We start from the raw sequence: 18,262 nt of genomic DNA on the forward strand, positions 1-18,262 counted from the left end.
CTTATTGAACTCATTTTGAGATTTGATTTGCATCATCCTCCTCTCATTGCGCACACAAGAGAGAATCTCGATCTATTTTATACAATTCAAACTTCTTAAGTTAAATTATATTTATATATTAGTGCAAACTGATCATATCCGTTTTCAATGTGGGACAAATGCTACTTAAAAGCTCATGCACCCAAAGCCATTTTTCCTAACTCAATGGTTACACTTTAAGAATCAATTTATCATTCACTCATTATCTATTTGAGCTATAAGGACATCTCCAATGCACCAATTTGAGGGGAGAAAAGGAGGGGAGAAGAGCTTGGGAGAGGGGAGGAAGAAGAAATAATCTTCGAAGAGACAGTCATCTCCAGATAGGGCTGGTAATTTGTCTCGTCCCCAACGGGAACGGAGATGGAGAAAATATTTGAGAAATGAGGACGGTGACAGGGAATATATGTGATTCCCCATCGAGGATGGGGACGGGGATACTCGCCCCACCCCCGAATAATTATTATAATAAAAAATAAAAATAAATAAATAAACAATATATATATATATATATATATATATAATTAAAACATAGATTTTAGTTTTTAAAATTAAAAATTACTAAGATAATCACTAAGTAGTGACCGAGGATGGGGATGGGGACTATTCGTAATTTCCCACTGGGGACGGGGATGGGGTCAGGGTTTCAGGAACGGGGACGGGGTGTATACTCCCCGTTCCGTTGCCATCCCTATCTCCGAAGGTTGTCTCCTCGGGCATGTAGCGCGTGCATGTCCACGCGCCATAAAAAGAAATTTTTTGATTATATTAATTGTTTCAAGCCATTGAATGGCTAGTTTTTATTTTTTATTTGTTATTCAATTTTTTTTTGAAGAGAAAAGATTAATGCATTAAATCACGAAGAAGATGTGTTACAAGAAAAGGAGGTGGGACATCAAAACACTCTCCACAACCTGCAGTAGAACTTGCCTCTCTAGCAATCGTATGAGCGACACAGTTCGCAGATCGTTTAACAAAACAAAATCTAACATCATCAATCATTGATGCCAATTCTTTAACATCATCAACTAACAGTCCGAAGGTAGAATCAAAAGAAGATGCTTGAATAGAAAAATAAACATTCTTTGAGTCCATCTCCACATCCACGCATCCCATACCTGTGTCTTTCAGCCAACTCAGTGCCTCCCTCAAACATATTGTCTCTGCCTCATTGACCGTATATGTTCCTTCCAGGTACACATTCTTCGCAGCTAAAAAAAAAACCTGCATGATCTCGTAGCACCCACCCCAACCCCATAGAGTTGGAGCCTGGTAGCACAGAAGCATCCGTGTTCAGTTTAAGGCGCCCTGCCTCGGGCCGTTTCCACTCATCACTCCCTGCGGAAGGTTGGCCTGTTCGGTCGTGTGAATTTACACTCATCCAACTAGTCCAGAAACTGAGTGCACGGTGCACCACCATCTCCATATTAAAAGCAACATTGTTCCAAACACTTTCATTACGGCTTTGCTACAAACCCCAACAGACCATAACAAACTTTGCTACTAGATAACCATGCAAACCAGACAATAAAGCAAAAAACCAATCAACAACATTACCATGCGCTACCCCCATGGTCGGCACACCCGTGAGGGTCCAGGCATGAACCGCTGCACTGCATTCTATAAACATATGATAAGCACTCTCGGGCACCGTCCTGCACATATGACACACCAAAGCGCAGTGAATATTCTTTGCTTGTAGAGCATCATTAGTAGGCAAAAAAGAAGAAGCCAACTGCCAGCAAAAGTGCTTGACCATTGGCGGAACTTGCAAATTCTATATCCGAGACCACGGCCGCGCATCTAGCGACTCGCCCTTCAACCGTTTATAACATGACTTAACAGTATACTCGCCCCTCGCTTCCCAATACCAGTACCACGAATCTCTTAGTCTTCGCAAAGATATTGGAATGTTCAGAATCAAGCTGGCATCCCGGGCGTTAAAAATACTCCGTACAAAGGCTCATCCACACATGGCAACCATGCATGCTTACCAATCACCGTGTCGTGGCCATCTCTAATACTTCGCCTACACCCGTCCCGAACAACTCATTGAACCTCAAGCAAACCCCTCCAAATAAAGGATGGATTGCTCCCTTCCACCGCTTCATCATTGGTGCAATTTGGATAATACCGTGCTTTGTAAACCCGTGCCACCATTGAGTTCGGCCTCGTCACCAGCCTCCAAGCATGCTTCCCCAGTAGTGCCAAATTTGTTTCATGTAGGAAACGGAAACCCATTCCCCCAACTGTCTTTGGGGCCGTTAAACCTTGCCAAGATCTCTACCGTATGCCTTTGCCACTTCCCACGGTTCCAGTTCACTAGTATTCATTCATCAAAGTCTAAATATCCCTACAGGTTCCTCTCGGCAACAGGAAAACCATCATCGCATAGCTTGGCATTGCCTGAATGACATTCTTAAGAAGCACCTCTCTCTCAGCCTTTGACAAGAACCTTGCATTCCATGTTCTCACCTTGGCTAGAATCCTGTCCTTCAAAAAAACCAGAATCTATTTTTTTCCTCCGGCTTACTATTGACGGCAGACCAAGATACTTCCCCGCTGTATTCCCCTCAATCACTCCCAACACCTGAGTGACCATATTCCGCTGGGCAGGCTTAGCATTGCTGGAGAAACATATCACAGATTTATCATAATTAATCATATGTCCGGATGCCTTCGAATAGGTGTCTAACACATACTTCATACATGCAGTCTCGTCTTCATTCGCCCGCAGAAACAGGAAGCAATCATCTGCAAAAAGCAAACGAGATATCGGTGGTGCTCCCTGGGCAACAAGAACACCATGTAACCGGCCTATACTCATATATCTGTCTATCATAACATTCAGCCCTTCAACCACTAGCAGGAACAGATAAGGTGATAATGGGTCACCCTGGCGTAACCCTCTTCCTAGCAAGATAGGCCCTAACTGCCGCTGCTCATATAATTTCTAATTCTAAATTGATTTTAAAATTTGTTAATTATATTAATGGTTGGTATATTTAATATTTAAAATTTTATATTCGATTCTAAATATTAAATAATAGATGATGTGTATGAGCGTGGAGGAGTACACTAGAGCCCACAAAAAAAGGAGAGAAGAGGGGAGAAGAGTAGGAGATAAAATAGGGGAAGATATTGTATCGTGATGTGAAGAGAAAAGGAGAGAAGATCAGAGTTGGTGATGCCGTAATATATCAAATTTATCCTCTCCACTAGGAAAATATAAATCCACTTTGACTCTATCGGATCGGAATAGGGAGTGAACCTGACTCAAAATTATACCTCAAAATATCACTTTATAAATGCTAATTTAACTAATTTTCCAACACAAGTTTTTTAATATTCGGAGTTTTTTTTCCTTGAGACGAATGATACAAGTTAGGAATGTTGAGCATATAATCATTAATGTGAAATCCAACTATCAACTTAGACTTTTAGTTGAGATGGAGCACATGCTTAGACGCCGTTTGGTTGGCCAACTAATCCACCTTGCCTTGCTCACTCTTTTGTTATTGGCCAACTAATCCACCTTGCCTTGCTCACTCTTTTGTTATTAGAGCCATCAGAACAGGTTCTGCTAGGCCAACCGTCCCATACTCCCTATTTATGTAGAGGCGGGTTTCGATTTTAGTAAAATATTTATGAATGTTATAAATATCTTTGCAGTTTGTGGCCATTATCCCACCTTTTTACTTTTCTTATATTTATGTTTATGTACGGTTGAGATCAGTAATGTATATATATAACAGTTATTAATGGAAAAGGCTCGGCTGACATTTTTATCTCTTCTACTTTCTCCATATTCTCTCTGCATTTTGCTTTTGCATATAATTATTGATCACATTGTTACCATCCCGGAAGTAAGAGCAAAATAGGCCGAACTTACAATAATGAAAACATATAGGTACGTATATGCATGGGTGGTCATGAATTATATACCAATACTTGAAAGAGATCGAGAATCATGGACAGTGGCAAATGGCAATAATGTACAAATGGAAATGTTAAGAGACCGATGGACAAGTGACAATGCGAGAAAAATAAAAAGCATCTTTTTAATCTCCTGAAAATCCGCATTCATGATATCTTTGTCGGTTTTTTTTTTTTTAAGATTAAAATAATAAAAATTAATGTATTAATCGAAGTTCAATTATGCTCTTAGCAACAGGTGCAAACCTTATGGGGAGCTAGATGACATGATGAATGGGTCGTAGCTACATTACTATATAGATAGATTGTGTGATGTAATCAATTCCTATAATAAGAACTATAATACGAAATCAAAATTTTTCTATCCAATAAATTAAATAATTAATTAATTATATATGTACGTGGACATGTATGGTCTTGATATTCTATTATATAATATGTTGTTATCTTTTTAGGCCAAAAGGTTACTCCGCAATCTTATCTTTTAAAAATATGGTCCAAGTATCATTATGAGCAATTTTAGGTACATGTTAACAAAATTTTATTAATGTTTTTTTTAGAAGAGGGATCACTTCAAAGTATTAAGGTACAGTTATACAGAACATGTCACTCATCTAAAGTAAGGTGTGTCATTCAAATCCTTCTTAAGCAACCTGATCACAGTAAGTGAGGGATGCTTGATTACATACATATCCTGCTCGTGGTGGACCGATGGTACTGCTTAGTTAAATAATCCACAATTTTGTTTAATTGATGTATTTTATCGTTATTTGTTTAAGAGTATTGTATTTGTACACATATATTCAACATCTAAAATATTGTAATTTAATTTTTTTGTTATATTATATGTCTATGAGGTAACACTATGCATAACTTGTTTAGTTATGTTCACGAGAACCAATATGAGCCATTTATCTAGATTAGTAGACGGTGCATGTCATCTATAATACAATGAACACATGTAGTGCACTGCAAACACAATGCACACACGCAATGCACTGCAAACACAATGCACACACGTTGTGCACCGCGTCCTGGGTTGACTTTTTTCGTGCACCGTGTGTGTGTGTGTGTCTATATATATATATATATATATATATATATATGTGTGTGTGTGTGTGTGTGTGTGTGTGTGTGTGTGTGTGTGTGTGTGTGTGTGTGTGTGTGTGTGTCCCCAATCTGGTGAGAACAAGGTGTTAGGTGAGAATGTGTGGTCAAATCTACACCAGTGAATGTTTAGTTTTGCACCGCCATGATTAGATCCGTGTAATTCATTATTTGCTCAGTGCAAACAACTATACATATTGCGCAGTGCAAATAATTAGACATATTGCACAGTAAATATCAACCCTTAGATCACCCAAAATCAAGGGCGAACAAAAGGCCACACAATTGAATGTTTGATTTTGCACGGCCATGATTACATCCGTGCAATTCACTATTTGCACAATGCAAACAACTATACATATTGCACTATGCAAATAACTAGACATATTGCACAGTAAATATCAACCCTTAGATTACCCAAAATCAAGGGACAACAAAAGACCACACGTTCTCACCTAACACCTTGTTCTCACTTGATTAGAAATGTATATATATATATATATATATATATATATATATATATATATATATATATATATATATATATATATATGGGGGGTGGGGAGGATCAAATGAAAGCATAGTCCTCCTATAAAAAGTGAGGATTGATTTCAGTCGTTTATCAGGATTCATTAATGGTTGAAGGTTTTAGTAAAAAAAAAAAATATGGTATTAATTTTATAATTATTGAAAAATTTTAAGAACGGAGTTATTAATTTTATAATTATTGAAAATAGAAGTTGTCCAAATTAAAATGGATGAAATTATGAATAATATATAGAAAACTATTCTAGGATTCTCTTTTTCTTTTTCTTTATTTTAAAATAAAAATAATAGTGAAACCACATTTTGCATGTCATTTTCAATTCCTTAACCCCACCACAGCACTAATTAGTATACCCTTCAATTCAATTCCTCCTTACATACCTCCCCTTTTGAGTGCAATAACTCAAGGGGAAAAGGAACAAAAAGTTCTAAAAAGGCAAATCAAACAAAATACCTATTCATAAATCAACCTTAAGTGCAAAACTTTCCTACATAAAGTCTACATACAAACCATTTAAGTGGAATGACTTGGACAAATTACAAGACTTGTTGGGTTTCTTTCTTTTTCAGTTTTTTTTTTTTTTGGGTTTTCTCCTCTTCTCTTCTCTCCCAAATATGGGTATAAGAAACTGCCATATCCAAGCTGCAGGTCTCAATCTGTGTTTTCAAGCTCCAACCTTCATTGAATGGCTCAAGCCATCATCATCTTCTTCTTCTTCTTCTTCATCTGCAATTTCACCACAACTTCTTCTTATTCATCAACCCTCTGGTAACAAAAACGACACCATGAGCTTCTTGAAATTCCCAGCAGTAATTGAAACTCCACATCAACTGCAGGAAAGAGTGGACGATCATGATGAAGAAACCCTCCAATGCTTGCCGCTTCTGAGCAAGCTGATGGAGGCGAAAGGCGGCGGCGTCAAGGAGGAAGAAAGGGATGATGATGAGGAGGAGGAGGAGGAGAAAGTGGCGGTGGCTTTGCATATAGGGCTGCCGGATTCTGGGGGCGAGGAGGCTAAACCCATCAACGTTTTCAAGGCGGAGGAGGAAGAGAGCGTGAAGAAGAGAAGAAGGGCGGTGGTTGTTGATGGCGATAATGGATGCAAGTTCAACAGTGAGAGTAGGTTTTGGATCCCCACACCCACCCAGATTCTTGTTGGCCCTATGCAGTTTGCTTGTAACATTTGCAGCAAAACCTTCAATAGGTATAACAATATGCAGGTAAGTGATGATCATATGATGAATCCTATTAATTTACCAATTATATTCTATTCTACCCTATACCCTATAGGATCACGCACAATAGACCATTTGGGACGATGTAAATCACCTGGTACGCACCAGGGATCTGTCCACTTTGAACATAATCCCCACACTGTCGCCGTCAATATTCGAACCTTGGTTTCTTCGATCTCCCAAATACTGCTTACTGAACCATTGAGTAAGTCAGTCTGTGTGGGCACTTAAACCTTATTGCACCAGATATTGTAAGGATAAAGTGCTTAATTGCTTGCTGTACTGGGCACAATTCATATATCAGCTCCAAATTAACACTTTAAAACTTCTTTTTTTTTACTCATAAATAAATGTTTTCATATACTAATCATAAGAATTAAAATAATTTTTTTTAATAATTTTCTTGGTCATTTATATGTTTCCAAAGGAAAAGAATTAAGGGTTTTTTTTTTTTCAATAATTCCGGCTTTTAATATAAAGTTAATGAGGAAATTGTATAAAATCATCTTATTTTGATCAAATCATGAACAATAATTTTGAGGCTTTATAAAGGTGTAAAGTATAAATACGTGGGCGAGACTAATGAAATGATTGTTCATAATACTACTCATCAAGGGGACAAGATTATGATGGAATTTTGTAATTATTTCCTTTTTCCAACCAAAAAAAAAAAAGTATAACTTTTAATCCTAAACGCAGATCTCAAATTTAAGTAATAACTCTTATTATCTTCGTTCATAATGATTTAAAAAAAATTAAAATAGAAAGTTTCAAATATCACTTCAAGTTCTTTTGAACGGATAATATCTTTCTCCCTTTTTTTTCCTATCTTTTTTACTTTATATTTTTATGAAAAGACATAAACATCAAATTCTTATCCAAAATGTTCAAATTCCACAATGTTTAAATTATGTTAAAAGTATCGTAGATATGAGCTTGATCAGCTATGGGCAACCACTTAAGCTGCCTCCTTGTAATTTTTTGCTAATTAGGGTTACAAGGCGGGTTTACCCAATACACACACTCGAATAGTGACTGATCTTGAGAGTTTCTGTCATTACCCAAAAAAAGACTATTATTCACGTGTTGCTTAGAGTCCGTCAAAAGTAACTGATGGTTGTGTGTTTATGAATAGATGCATATGTGGGGACATGGTTCAGAATTCAGGAAGGGACCAGAATCCCTGAGAGGAACACAGCCAGCAGCAATGCTAAGGCTGCCATGCTATTGCTGCGCAGCAGGGTGCAAGAACAACATAAACCACCCAAGAGCCAAGCCATTGAAGGACTTCAGAACCCTGCAGACACACTACAAAAGGAAGCATGGGTCTAAGCCCTTTACCTGCAGGAAATGTGGCAAAACCTTTGCTGTCAAAGGGGATTGGAGGACCCATGAGAAGAACTGTGGCAAGCTCTGGTACTGCACCTGTGGTTCAGACTTCAAGCACAAGAGATCCCTCAAAGACCACATTAGATCTTTTGGGAAAGGCCACTCCCCCCACCCCTCCCTCGAGGGCTTCGAGGATGAAAAGGAGGAGTTGATGATGACCGACGAGGAAGAAACTCACTCCAAATCGGGAAATTCTTACCTACTCTAAGATCATACAGATCAGTCGATCAGGTGCAAACTTTTAGAGTAAGTAAGAATTTCTTGGGGAGTGATGAATGGAGTTTTAGTTTTTTTGGTGGTTAAAAGGTACGTTCGCCCAGGCATTTGCTCGGTAACAAAAAATTCTCAACATTGATGAGTTTCCTTTTATGGAAATTGTTGATTGGGAGTGGTTTGTTATGGAGCAATTGCTAGGTGGTGAGCATGAATGAATGCATATTTGGTTTAATTTTGTGCAAATTAAAATAAGGGTTGTTTGTTGATTAGCTAATTAAGAGTCATGAAGCTGGCAAATTTTCTTCTAATCTGTGCTAAACTTTATAATTAACAACCTAATTAACAAGCTTTTTATGATGTAATAACCCTTTTGTAATGGGGAAAATTTGTCAGCTTCATATTGCTTATTGATCATCATCATCATCATAGTATTGTATGGACTGTGTATTGTGTTTTGTTAAGGAATATATCAGTTACATTATTGTCAAGTAGCTTCCATATAATTAGTTCTTTTAGTACTATTTCTATACACACATCATGTCTTTTGAAATTGAAAGGGCTTCTGACTCTCAATCTAGTTCAAGTAAGGGTTTGGTTTTCCTCACTTCCTTCTTGCCTTTCAAACTTTTCAGCCCCCCCACATAAAAAAAATAATAATAATAATAAAAAACTACCACCACCACAAAAGCTAGCTTAAGTTGACGTTCACAAAAGCAGACAACAACTCCTTTTTGGATGGTTTCACTCTGGACCTTATAAGGAACCAGGTAGTCCTTTCCTAGGTCACCATACTCCGACCTCTCAAGTAGAGCACCAATTGATACGGCACTCAAGTGAAGACCCTAACCCCACCACGAAAGATAACTCATGAATAAAGGTTTAGCCCCAACTTTAGTACCACTTCACAATCTCTTGTGGAGTCGATGTGAAATCGTATCAGTAAGCATCACCTTGTAACCCTATCTAGCAAACGACCACAAGTAGATAAATCAGTCTAAATTGTTCATTCATAGCTAACTGACTCAAACTAATACAGTCGAACATGTAACATTTATAGTGGAGAACCTTACCATCATAATCTTTGGGATAATTCTTATTAATTGTCCAATTTTCAACAAAATGGGCACAATTATTATTAGACCGCGTACTATACACAACTTCAATTCACATGGTAAAAATTTCATAATGTGTAATCTATTCTTTGATTGAAATTTGATTTTCTAGTAGTTCACACCTTAGTGGGGGAAGTTGGGGAAGTTATATGGGAAAGCCATCCAACACGGTCCAACTTGGACAGCCTTACAAATGGAACAAATCACGCACTCTCCAATAATAACATATCAATTGTTAGTGTTTGTTTCTTTCCTATTAGCTGAACTGGATCATACAAGACTTGTTTATCGTTTTCATATATATGATTGATAGATACATAACTGGAGTGCCCTTTGGGTAAGCCAATTAGAGCATCCTCATCAATGTATCTTGGTGGTCCAATGGCACCAAGTTTTCTCTTATAAGGGAAGTTGTGGGTTCAACTCTTCAGTAGAGGCGATATTGGCTTTTATTCTGTTGAGAAAATAGTTATGAACAGACACTACATTGTAATAGAGTCAGTGACTTATGTGGGGGAGAGAGAATACAATGCATTGATTTTTGGTAGAATTGTGGGACCCACCAAGAAAAATTGCATTTCACGCCCGTCTCGCGTGGAGCGCAACACAACGCTTAGCAGTGCGCGTTAATAACGCTCTTCTTTTTTGTTTTTGGTTTTCAACTTCGTTTTTTTTTTTTTTCTTTTTCTTTTTCTCTTTCCTCACATATTCTTTTTCTTAGTCACATTTACAAAAACTCTTCAAAAACTACAACTACGGGAGATGCTCTTAGGTTGCCTTAAAAGTGTGAACGGAGGGAACTCCGATAGTCTGATCCATCCTGTATTGGAGGCCTTGAATCTGACTTTAATGGATTCTTTGAATCCCATGTTTGGACAACAATATGTACTGCAAGCTAAGAAAGGCATGCATAATGGGGTAGAAATGTATAGGTGGGCTTGACCTAGGACCAAAATTAAAGGACATTAGATACCAAATTATACCATGAACATTGAACAATGCTTTACCTTACGCTGTGATTTGTGAACTCTAGTCCAAAACCATATTCAGATCAAGTAAATATAGTTAACATATTATATATCTTTAGCTAATTGATTATATATTTATAAATAAATTAAAGGGAAAATAGCATTTTTTTTCTCCTTGTGTTATATACTTATAGCACTTTTTTCCCATGTGTTATATACTTATAGCATTTTTATCTCCTGAATTATTTAAGTGACAGTTTTTCCCCCCTGATATGTTAAATGGACATATTTACCCTTAAAATAAATATTTCATTTATTTTTCTTCTCCTACAAATTGTAACCACAATTTCGTTCAAATCGAACTGGCACTATAGCAACCAAATATATAGAAAGGTTATGATGACAATTTAGAACCGGAACCCGATATTTAGAGTTTATTAAAAGTGCGAACTGAAATTGCTTGTTCATGTTCTAAATTGAAAAAATAAAATACATTAATTGTTGAATTTAGAATATTTTAAAATAAAAAAATAAAATTTTAAAAGAAAGTTTGAACCAGCAGTTCAAATTGGATCTGAAATCGTGAACTGACAGTTCAAAATCAAAATCAAATCGTGGTTATATATTCTTATATGTAAGAATCCAAATAAATGCAAAAAAGAACATACGCTATTTGCAATATTATAATTCTAATTTTAAGCTAATGCTAGTAGTTGTTCCGATTTGAACCTCCGGTTCACGGTTCAGGATCCTTTTTTTTTCAGTTCACGATTTTAATAAACGGAAACCCAAATATTGGATTCTGGTTCTGAATCATAACCGAAAATTTTTGATTTGATTGCTATAGTGTCCGGTTCAGTTCGAACCGAACCGTGGTCATCCCTACGTATAAGCAATAATTTGTTGAAGAAGAGAAATAAATAAAATATTTATTTTAAGGGTAGAAATGTGCATTTAATATATCAAGGGGAAAAAATCGCCACTTTTATAATAATTGAGGGGGAAAATGTGGATGCATGAATAAATCAGGGGAAAAAAGTGCTATAATCATATAACTCAGGTAAAAAAGTGTCATTTTTTCTAAATTAAAAGTACATAATATGTTAATTATAAATATATCATTTATTAACTGTAAGTTCATAATATGTTAATTGTAATAGTTTATTGTAATAGTTATAACAGGTACGTAATTTTTTTAATTGCAAATATATAATATATTAATTACATATACATATGTTGGTTTTAATAAGTATTTATGTATTAATTGCAAGTACATAATCTATTTTGACCTGATTCATAATGAAGTAGACCGTGGCTCATGATATAACAATTGACATTCGAGAATACGAGGCTGTAAAATGCTAAAATACATTATATATATATATATATATATATATATATATATATATATATATATATATATATATATGTCCTTAATTAGGGTCAAGAGAAGGCGATCCCCCACTAAGCTTTGTCGGGCAAGCAGGTCATGCCTCGAGCTATAAGTTTCCATCGTTCAAGTTGACTGGGTTACATCTTTGATTCTTTGGAATATTATTATCCATAAAATTTTTATAAATGTCCCAAAAAAAAAAAATGCATATTTGTAAAAATATGAAAAAAATCATATTCACTACTCAAGTGCGCTCTGAGTGAAGCCCTGACTTTGCTTCCACTGAGATAGAGCCGTCAAAAATAAATTTTACCCGGCGGATTGATTCGTCCCGTACCGTCGTAGGTAGGGGACGGGTTCTTCAAATTTTGATCCGCCAGGAGGCGGGCTTTTTAGCTCGCCCCGCCTGGGTCACGGGTCCAAGCGGGTCACGGATTTAGCCCGCGACCTGCTAATACATATATATTTTGTATATATATTTAGTATTTAATACATATTTTTTTGTGTTATTTTAGTTTGTGTAATTATGTTAGTGTGTTATAACTTATAGGATTATTATAGATTTATAGGAATACAACACTAGGTAGTGTTATTGTGTTAGTGTACTGTACGTCTGTACAGCGATTTTTTTTTTTCCTGAAAGATATTGTACAGTGATTAAAAAAAAAAAAAAATTAACACAATGAAAAAATTGATTGGCGGGCTAGCCCGCCCCATCAGCGGACTTTGGCATGCCGGGGCGGGCCGACCACATTCCAAGCCCGCTAATAGGCGGGCTTTTTAGCCCGCCCGCTACAAGGACATGTTTTGGTGTATTTTGGCCCGTCTCGCCCCACGAGACCGTTTTGACGACTCTACACTGAGAGCTCGACTTTAGAACCTTGTGGTTACAGACATCATTCTTCTGTGATTCATGGTTTGAACAAAAATTGTCAATTTCTCATGTATGTAATTGTTTTTTTTTTCCGGTGAAGTAAGAGAGACTAAGCCTCAGACCTATCTGATTCTACGGGTGGCGGCACCTCCCCCCCCCCATCACACATGAGAAGACGGTTATTCCCCTCCAGAGGCTCCTCCAAAACTAAAGTGCCCCAACCCAAAATTTGACCGAGGTTCGCCATGAAATCAGCACACCTGTTCCCTTCCCCAAGCATATGCACGAACGAAACCTGCTTAAAACTGGCAACAAGCCTCATGTATGTGATCATTGATTCCACCATAAAAACAGTTCAAATCCCAAGTTCATTGTCTGATACAAAGAATAGAGTGTGTATATCTGGATCAAGGCTTCATTTCATCACCAATCTCTCTTTGTGAAACGAATTCCCTTTTTCCCCTACAATGTTCCCAACTACAGAGTAGACAAATGCCCAAATCTCACAGGGATACAAAAATACAATAAAACAGATGACTGTAAGTCTGTAATGTGATGTAAAATGCAAAAACTTTACCATAATAAATCATGTCTCTAACTAGCTCTCACCAAATCAGAAACTACTGTACTAATAGAGCTGCAACTCGTTTTCTTTGAAGCGGGGCTCTTTTCAAACATAACAGAATGGCCATTAAGCATTCCGGTTTTGTTCAGTAATACCTAAATGGAGTAGACTCGTTTCCAAAGAGTGCCTTTTTCGCTACCTCATAAGGCATATCTCGAGATGTTCAAGATATCAATCAAACTATAAGGGAAGGGCAATACTCAAATCAAGCAGACTCTTTTTCGACAAGTGCCTTTTTCACTTCCTTACAAAGCATATCTCGGTTAGAGATGCTCAAGATATCGATCAAACTATAAGGGAACTCCAGCTAAATCAAATCATATGCATTCAGATTTCGAAAACACCTTAAATGAAGCAACCCCTTATCTATTCACTATCGAGGAATCATTCCATGAGGAAAACTCGCACAATATCTATCAAAAGATTAAACTAATAATCTTTGCAGCTCAACAACTTATGTAAAACTGACCTTCCTATGTTAACATCAATAAAAAGAAGCATGCACTAACTGTAATTCCCCAGCTGAATTTCAAGAATATTGCACTCCATAAAAGATCTTGGTTGATCATAATCTTCTTCTGGGCGTGTTTAATTATACAGTGTATACATTCACATTATTCATGTGATATATTCAAATTTACCTGTGAAGACAGGATTACCTACGTTTTTAGTTAACACAAGTTCACAAGTAATTAGGGCAGCATGGCATAATAAATTATATTAGGACTTGGAACAACTCTTGCAAAAGATTGAAAAAACGTACAATTTAGCACTTGTCATATTCCATTTTACACTTGAGTTGCACCCCGAACCTTGCACAAATCAGGGGCGTTGATATTTAAGTCTTTAAGACAGTATATCCTCCCGTTACCTTACACATGGGAGAGTGGGAGAGTGGGAGACTACCATTACAGCATAAGAAAGCATGGAACTTGACAAAACAATCTAAGCATGGCACGTGAGGGCAAAGTGGTAAACGTGGAAAATATCATTGGTATATAGCAACGGGAGGAACCTTGAAATTACCCGGGATGAATGGTATTACCTGAGGCCTCTCCACCAAATCCCGGTAGAAATCATACTCTGCCTCATAGTCATGCAACTTGAGCTCGGCCTTCTGATTGGTGTGGTAATGGTGTTTAGCTGCTGCGGATTTGCCAAATCCAAAAACGCTAACTTTCTCACACAACCCTAAAGACAGCATCACCGCCTGCATACCCGAGGAGTAATGAAAGTTAACCGCGTCATGAGAGGCTCCCCATTCCTCGACGTTCTTCCCTGAAGCCTCCACAAACCGTTTCAATGAATAGTACTTCACAATCCTAGCACACATCACATCGAACCGAGGATCAGTGACAATCAATGGGGACTTGAAGGAGGCATTGCAGGCCAGATAATCAAAGAAATGCACCGGTTGACAAATATACATAATCATCGCCACGTTTAGCCCGTAAGGATGGCAGAAACACCCCTCCCTCCGGGCACATAGATGCAATATGTTACTATTCACAAAGGAAATAGTTGTTTTTGAGCCTACATTCCTCTCAAACCCTCCAGTTCTTGCATTGTTCAATCGAATCACAATCTCGTGGCCATCAATCACCTTCCCATACTCACTATTCAATAAAATCCCACTATTCCCCACAACTGCACAAGAACTGTACCTCTCCTTCTCCACTCCAAATTTCCCATTGTGCTTATCAATCAAAACTTTTACTCCATTTAACAAACCAATCATAGAATCAGTCTGAAGCTTCCTATTACGAAACCAATCACGCAAATACCTCCGGAAGCTCAGCCAGAGCAGGTTAAACTCCGGGGACCGGAGCTGCAAAGGCATCCCTTTAGCTGACCTGATTCTAAGGTCAATATGATATCTACCAGAAGACAAGAAAGATCTATGGCGACCATGGGTTCTGAAATTACCTTCTAAAAGCTCATCTACCTCCTTCCTCAACTGAGGCTCCCCAACATCCAGGCTCGCAAACTTGAGAAGGGTGTCGTTAAAGACTACAGCTTGGGGCATTCTCGCAAATGGGTTCCCGATTCTTGACTGAACAGAGCAATACCGAAAAGCGACCCGGACGAAAAGCGTCCCCCCCAGAGCTATGAACAGAAGTACGCTGAAGAGTGGCCGCACCTTCCGCTTCATTTTGTGCCGAATGAAAACCCAGAACCGCTCTCCCGCCCCAATACACAGGAGAAGCTTGGATTAACGCTAGAGTTCGGAGCAAACAATGCGCAGAGATCTCGAGGAAATCAGCAGATTCCGGGTGTGTTTCATATTCAGACAAAAAAAAAAGGAGAGAGATCTACTTCGGTCTTCACTCCTCAGCTGAGAAATATATATATTGAATGTCTCCGTTCATATCGATCTATATTGTATACATGTATAGATAAAGAATGAGTTAAAAAGATTAAAACTTTGAAGTTGGGGTTGACAGAAAGAGGGGGCGAGGTAAGACCTAGACCAGAAGAGGAACAATCTGGGGCGTTGCGGGGGAGACGCTGACGTGTTGTTCCACTTGGGAATGAATGAATCTTTAATGGATGCAATGTACATTTTGTGATAATAATGGACATATTATTATTATTTTGTACGGAATAATATATTAATGTTTTTCAACATACACTAAATTAATTTTATATATTTATGGGTTGTTTAGTTTGATATAGTTGTAATTTAATTATAGCCTAATTTGTAATTCCACTAAAATTATAATGTAGTATTTGTTCATACATTTTTTCTCAACGTACTGAGACCTTTCATTTGAGGGGTCACCGCTATGCCGCTCGACTTCAAGGTCTTTGGCCTAATAATTCTATTCTTCCCTACTACACAATGTAATTTGAATTCCTATTGTATTCCCACATTATTCTTTTCTTACCGAATTACAATTCATTTCCTCCTAATTCATTTCTTCCAACAAAACTTCATGTTAGGACTCTCCTCAAAAGTTTGGCACTGAAAGAGGTAAATCGCGAGTTGTCTAATCAGTTCTCAGTTTTCAATTTTACTTGTACACTTTATGTACAAAGAATCTTCATCACTTTTTTAACCGTAAAAATAAGACTTTTGAGGTGACCCTTAAACTATTAAGTTAAATCCTAAAGACATTTTATTTTTCTTAGTGGCAATTATGTAAGAATACAGCAATCATGTCGTTCTCCAATTATAAACAATCTACACAATAATTACAAATTACACTACAATATTCCTTTTGTTTTTTTCTTTCTACATGTGCATTTTGTTCGCCACTTTTAATATCCGATTGTGACTCAAATGTAACAAAAATGTTTATTTACACATTTGATTCATGACTCTCACCTTATTTTCATATTTTATTCCCATATCCTTTAAACCCTACTAATAATTTAGTAATGATTATATTTTACTCTACTACCAAATATGATATTTCTATTATTAACTATAAAACACATTCTTATTACAAAGTACTAAATATTAAATTTTGATTTCGATTTAAATTTTCATGTTCAAATTAAATGTTCATATATATGTTGATCTAGATGAGTGTCACTTCTACCAAATACAAGTCAAAAATTTTCGAAAAGGAACGGACTTTAGGTTTATACACTGAGTCACAATTAATTATTAGTTTATAATATTTCAGTGCGCCAAACGTTTAGATTAGATGATGTTATACAATTTGATATTATAGTTCGTTTTTCTTTTGATCAAAAGGATATTTTAACGATAGATTACACATTTATAACTCTAATGCTCTGTTTGGTAGAGCTAATAGATTATTTTAAGCTACAAATGAGTTATGAGCTTTATTTAGTAAAACATAAGACTTATTAAAATAATAGCTTATTTGAACTGTGTTTCAAAATATGCTCATGATTTTTTAACTTTTTCCCTTTCGTTTTATCTTTATTAATTTACAAAAATGACACAATCTACCCTTCATTAATCAAAATATTAATATCTTAGTTTATCATTTTTATGTCTTTTACACTTATCAGCTAATTCAACAATTAATTGTACCAAATACTTGAATTTCAATCAGTTAACTTATTAGCTACTAGTTTTTCAGTTAGACGTGCCAAACAAAATCTAAGTAAAATCATATATTAAAATTGTTAATGACCAAGTACACCAAATTATATACTCCGTATTAAACCTAAAAACTACACCAAACTATAATCTCAAACCTATATTCCTATTAGAATTTGGTGCAGTTGGGAATATCTATACTTTAAAGAATGTTTGAACTAAAAGTTTGCCCATTTAAAGATTCTTTTGATTCACCTAACTAACCTCATTATAAAAATAGAGAAAGCATTTCTTGTGAAGAAACTAACTTTCGTTTGACTATCCGATCCGCACAAAATGGAAAAGCAAAGTTGTTGTGAATAGACCAATTTCCTCATTATGCAAAAGTTTGGGTTATAAAACTTTTATGTAACGTATTTGTGTTTAATATATAAATAAATCCTTGTTAACGCCTGTTACAATCGATCCGATGAATATTAAAAATAAAAAATAAAAATTATTGACACTTTAAGATGTTAATATTAACAAATAAAATGAGAAAAGAATTTTTTTTTTAAAAATTGTTTATTAATTAACTAAGAGTTTTTATAAAATTGATTAGTCGTGTCTCAAAAAAGTAAAATAAAAAATTAGTTAGTCGAACTCCTGTGTGGGGGCTTTGACTCTTTATCTTTTTGTAGGTTGAAAAAGTATATATGTACAGATATTATTACATTGTAATAAGATCAATAGTTTTCAAAAAAAAAAAAATATGTGATATTACATTTTGTTAATTATATTCCGTATATTTTTTTTTAGTATCA

General features: G+C 36.3%; 2 protein-coding genes across 2 annotated transcripts; one reads left to right on the top strand and one right to left on the bottom strand.

Moving 5' to 3' along the window:
• The first annotated feature begins 6,145 nt into the window (after window positions 1–6,145).
• Window positions 6,146–8,957, top strand: LOC109192765 (zinc finger protein WIP3-like). Its single transcript, XM_019343466.1, has 2 exons — window positions 6,146–6,849; window positions 8,000–8,957. Exons 1-2 carry the CDS (start codon window positions 6,244–6,246, stop codon window positions 8,459–8,461), a joined length of 1,068 nt encoding a protein of 355 aa, XP_019199011.1. The 5' UTR covers window positions 6,146–6,243; the 3' UTR covers window positions 8,462–8,957.
• A 5,223-nt stretch (window positions 8,958–14,180) lies between these two features.
• Window positions 14,181–15,982, bottom strand: LOC109193184 (beta-1,6-galactosyltransferase GALT29A). The gene has a single exon (XM_019344032.1). The coding sequence runs from the start codon at window positions 15,591–15,593 to the stop codon at window positions 14,430–14,432; it is 1,164 nt and encodes a 387-aa protein (XP_019199577.1). The 5' UTR covers window positions 15,594–15,982; the 3' UTR covers window positions 14,181–14,429.
• Window positions 15,983–18,262: the final 2,280 nt, after the last annotated feature.

Source organism: Ipomoea nil, unplaced genomic scaffold, assembly GCF_001879475.1.
Source record: "Ipomoea nil cultivar Tokyo-kokei standard unplaced genomic scaffold, Asagao_1.1 scaffold1834, whole genome shotgun sequence".
Lineage (NCBI taxonomy): Eukaryota > Viridiplantae > Streptophyta > Magnoliopsida > Solanales > Convolvulaceae > Ipomoea > Ipomoea nil.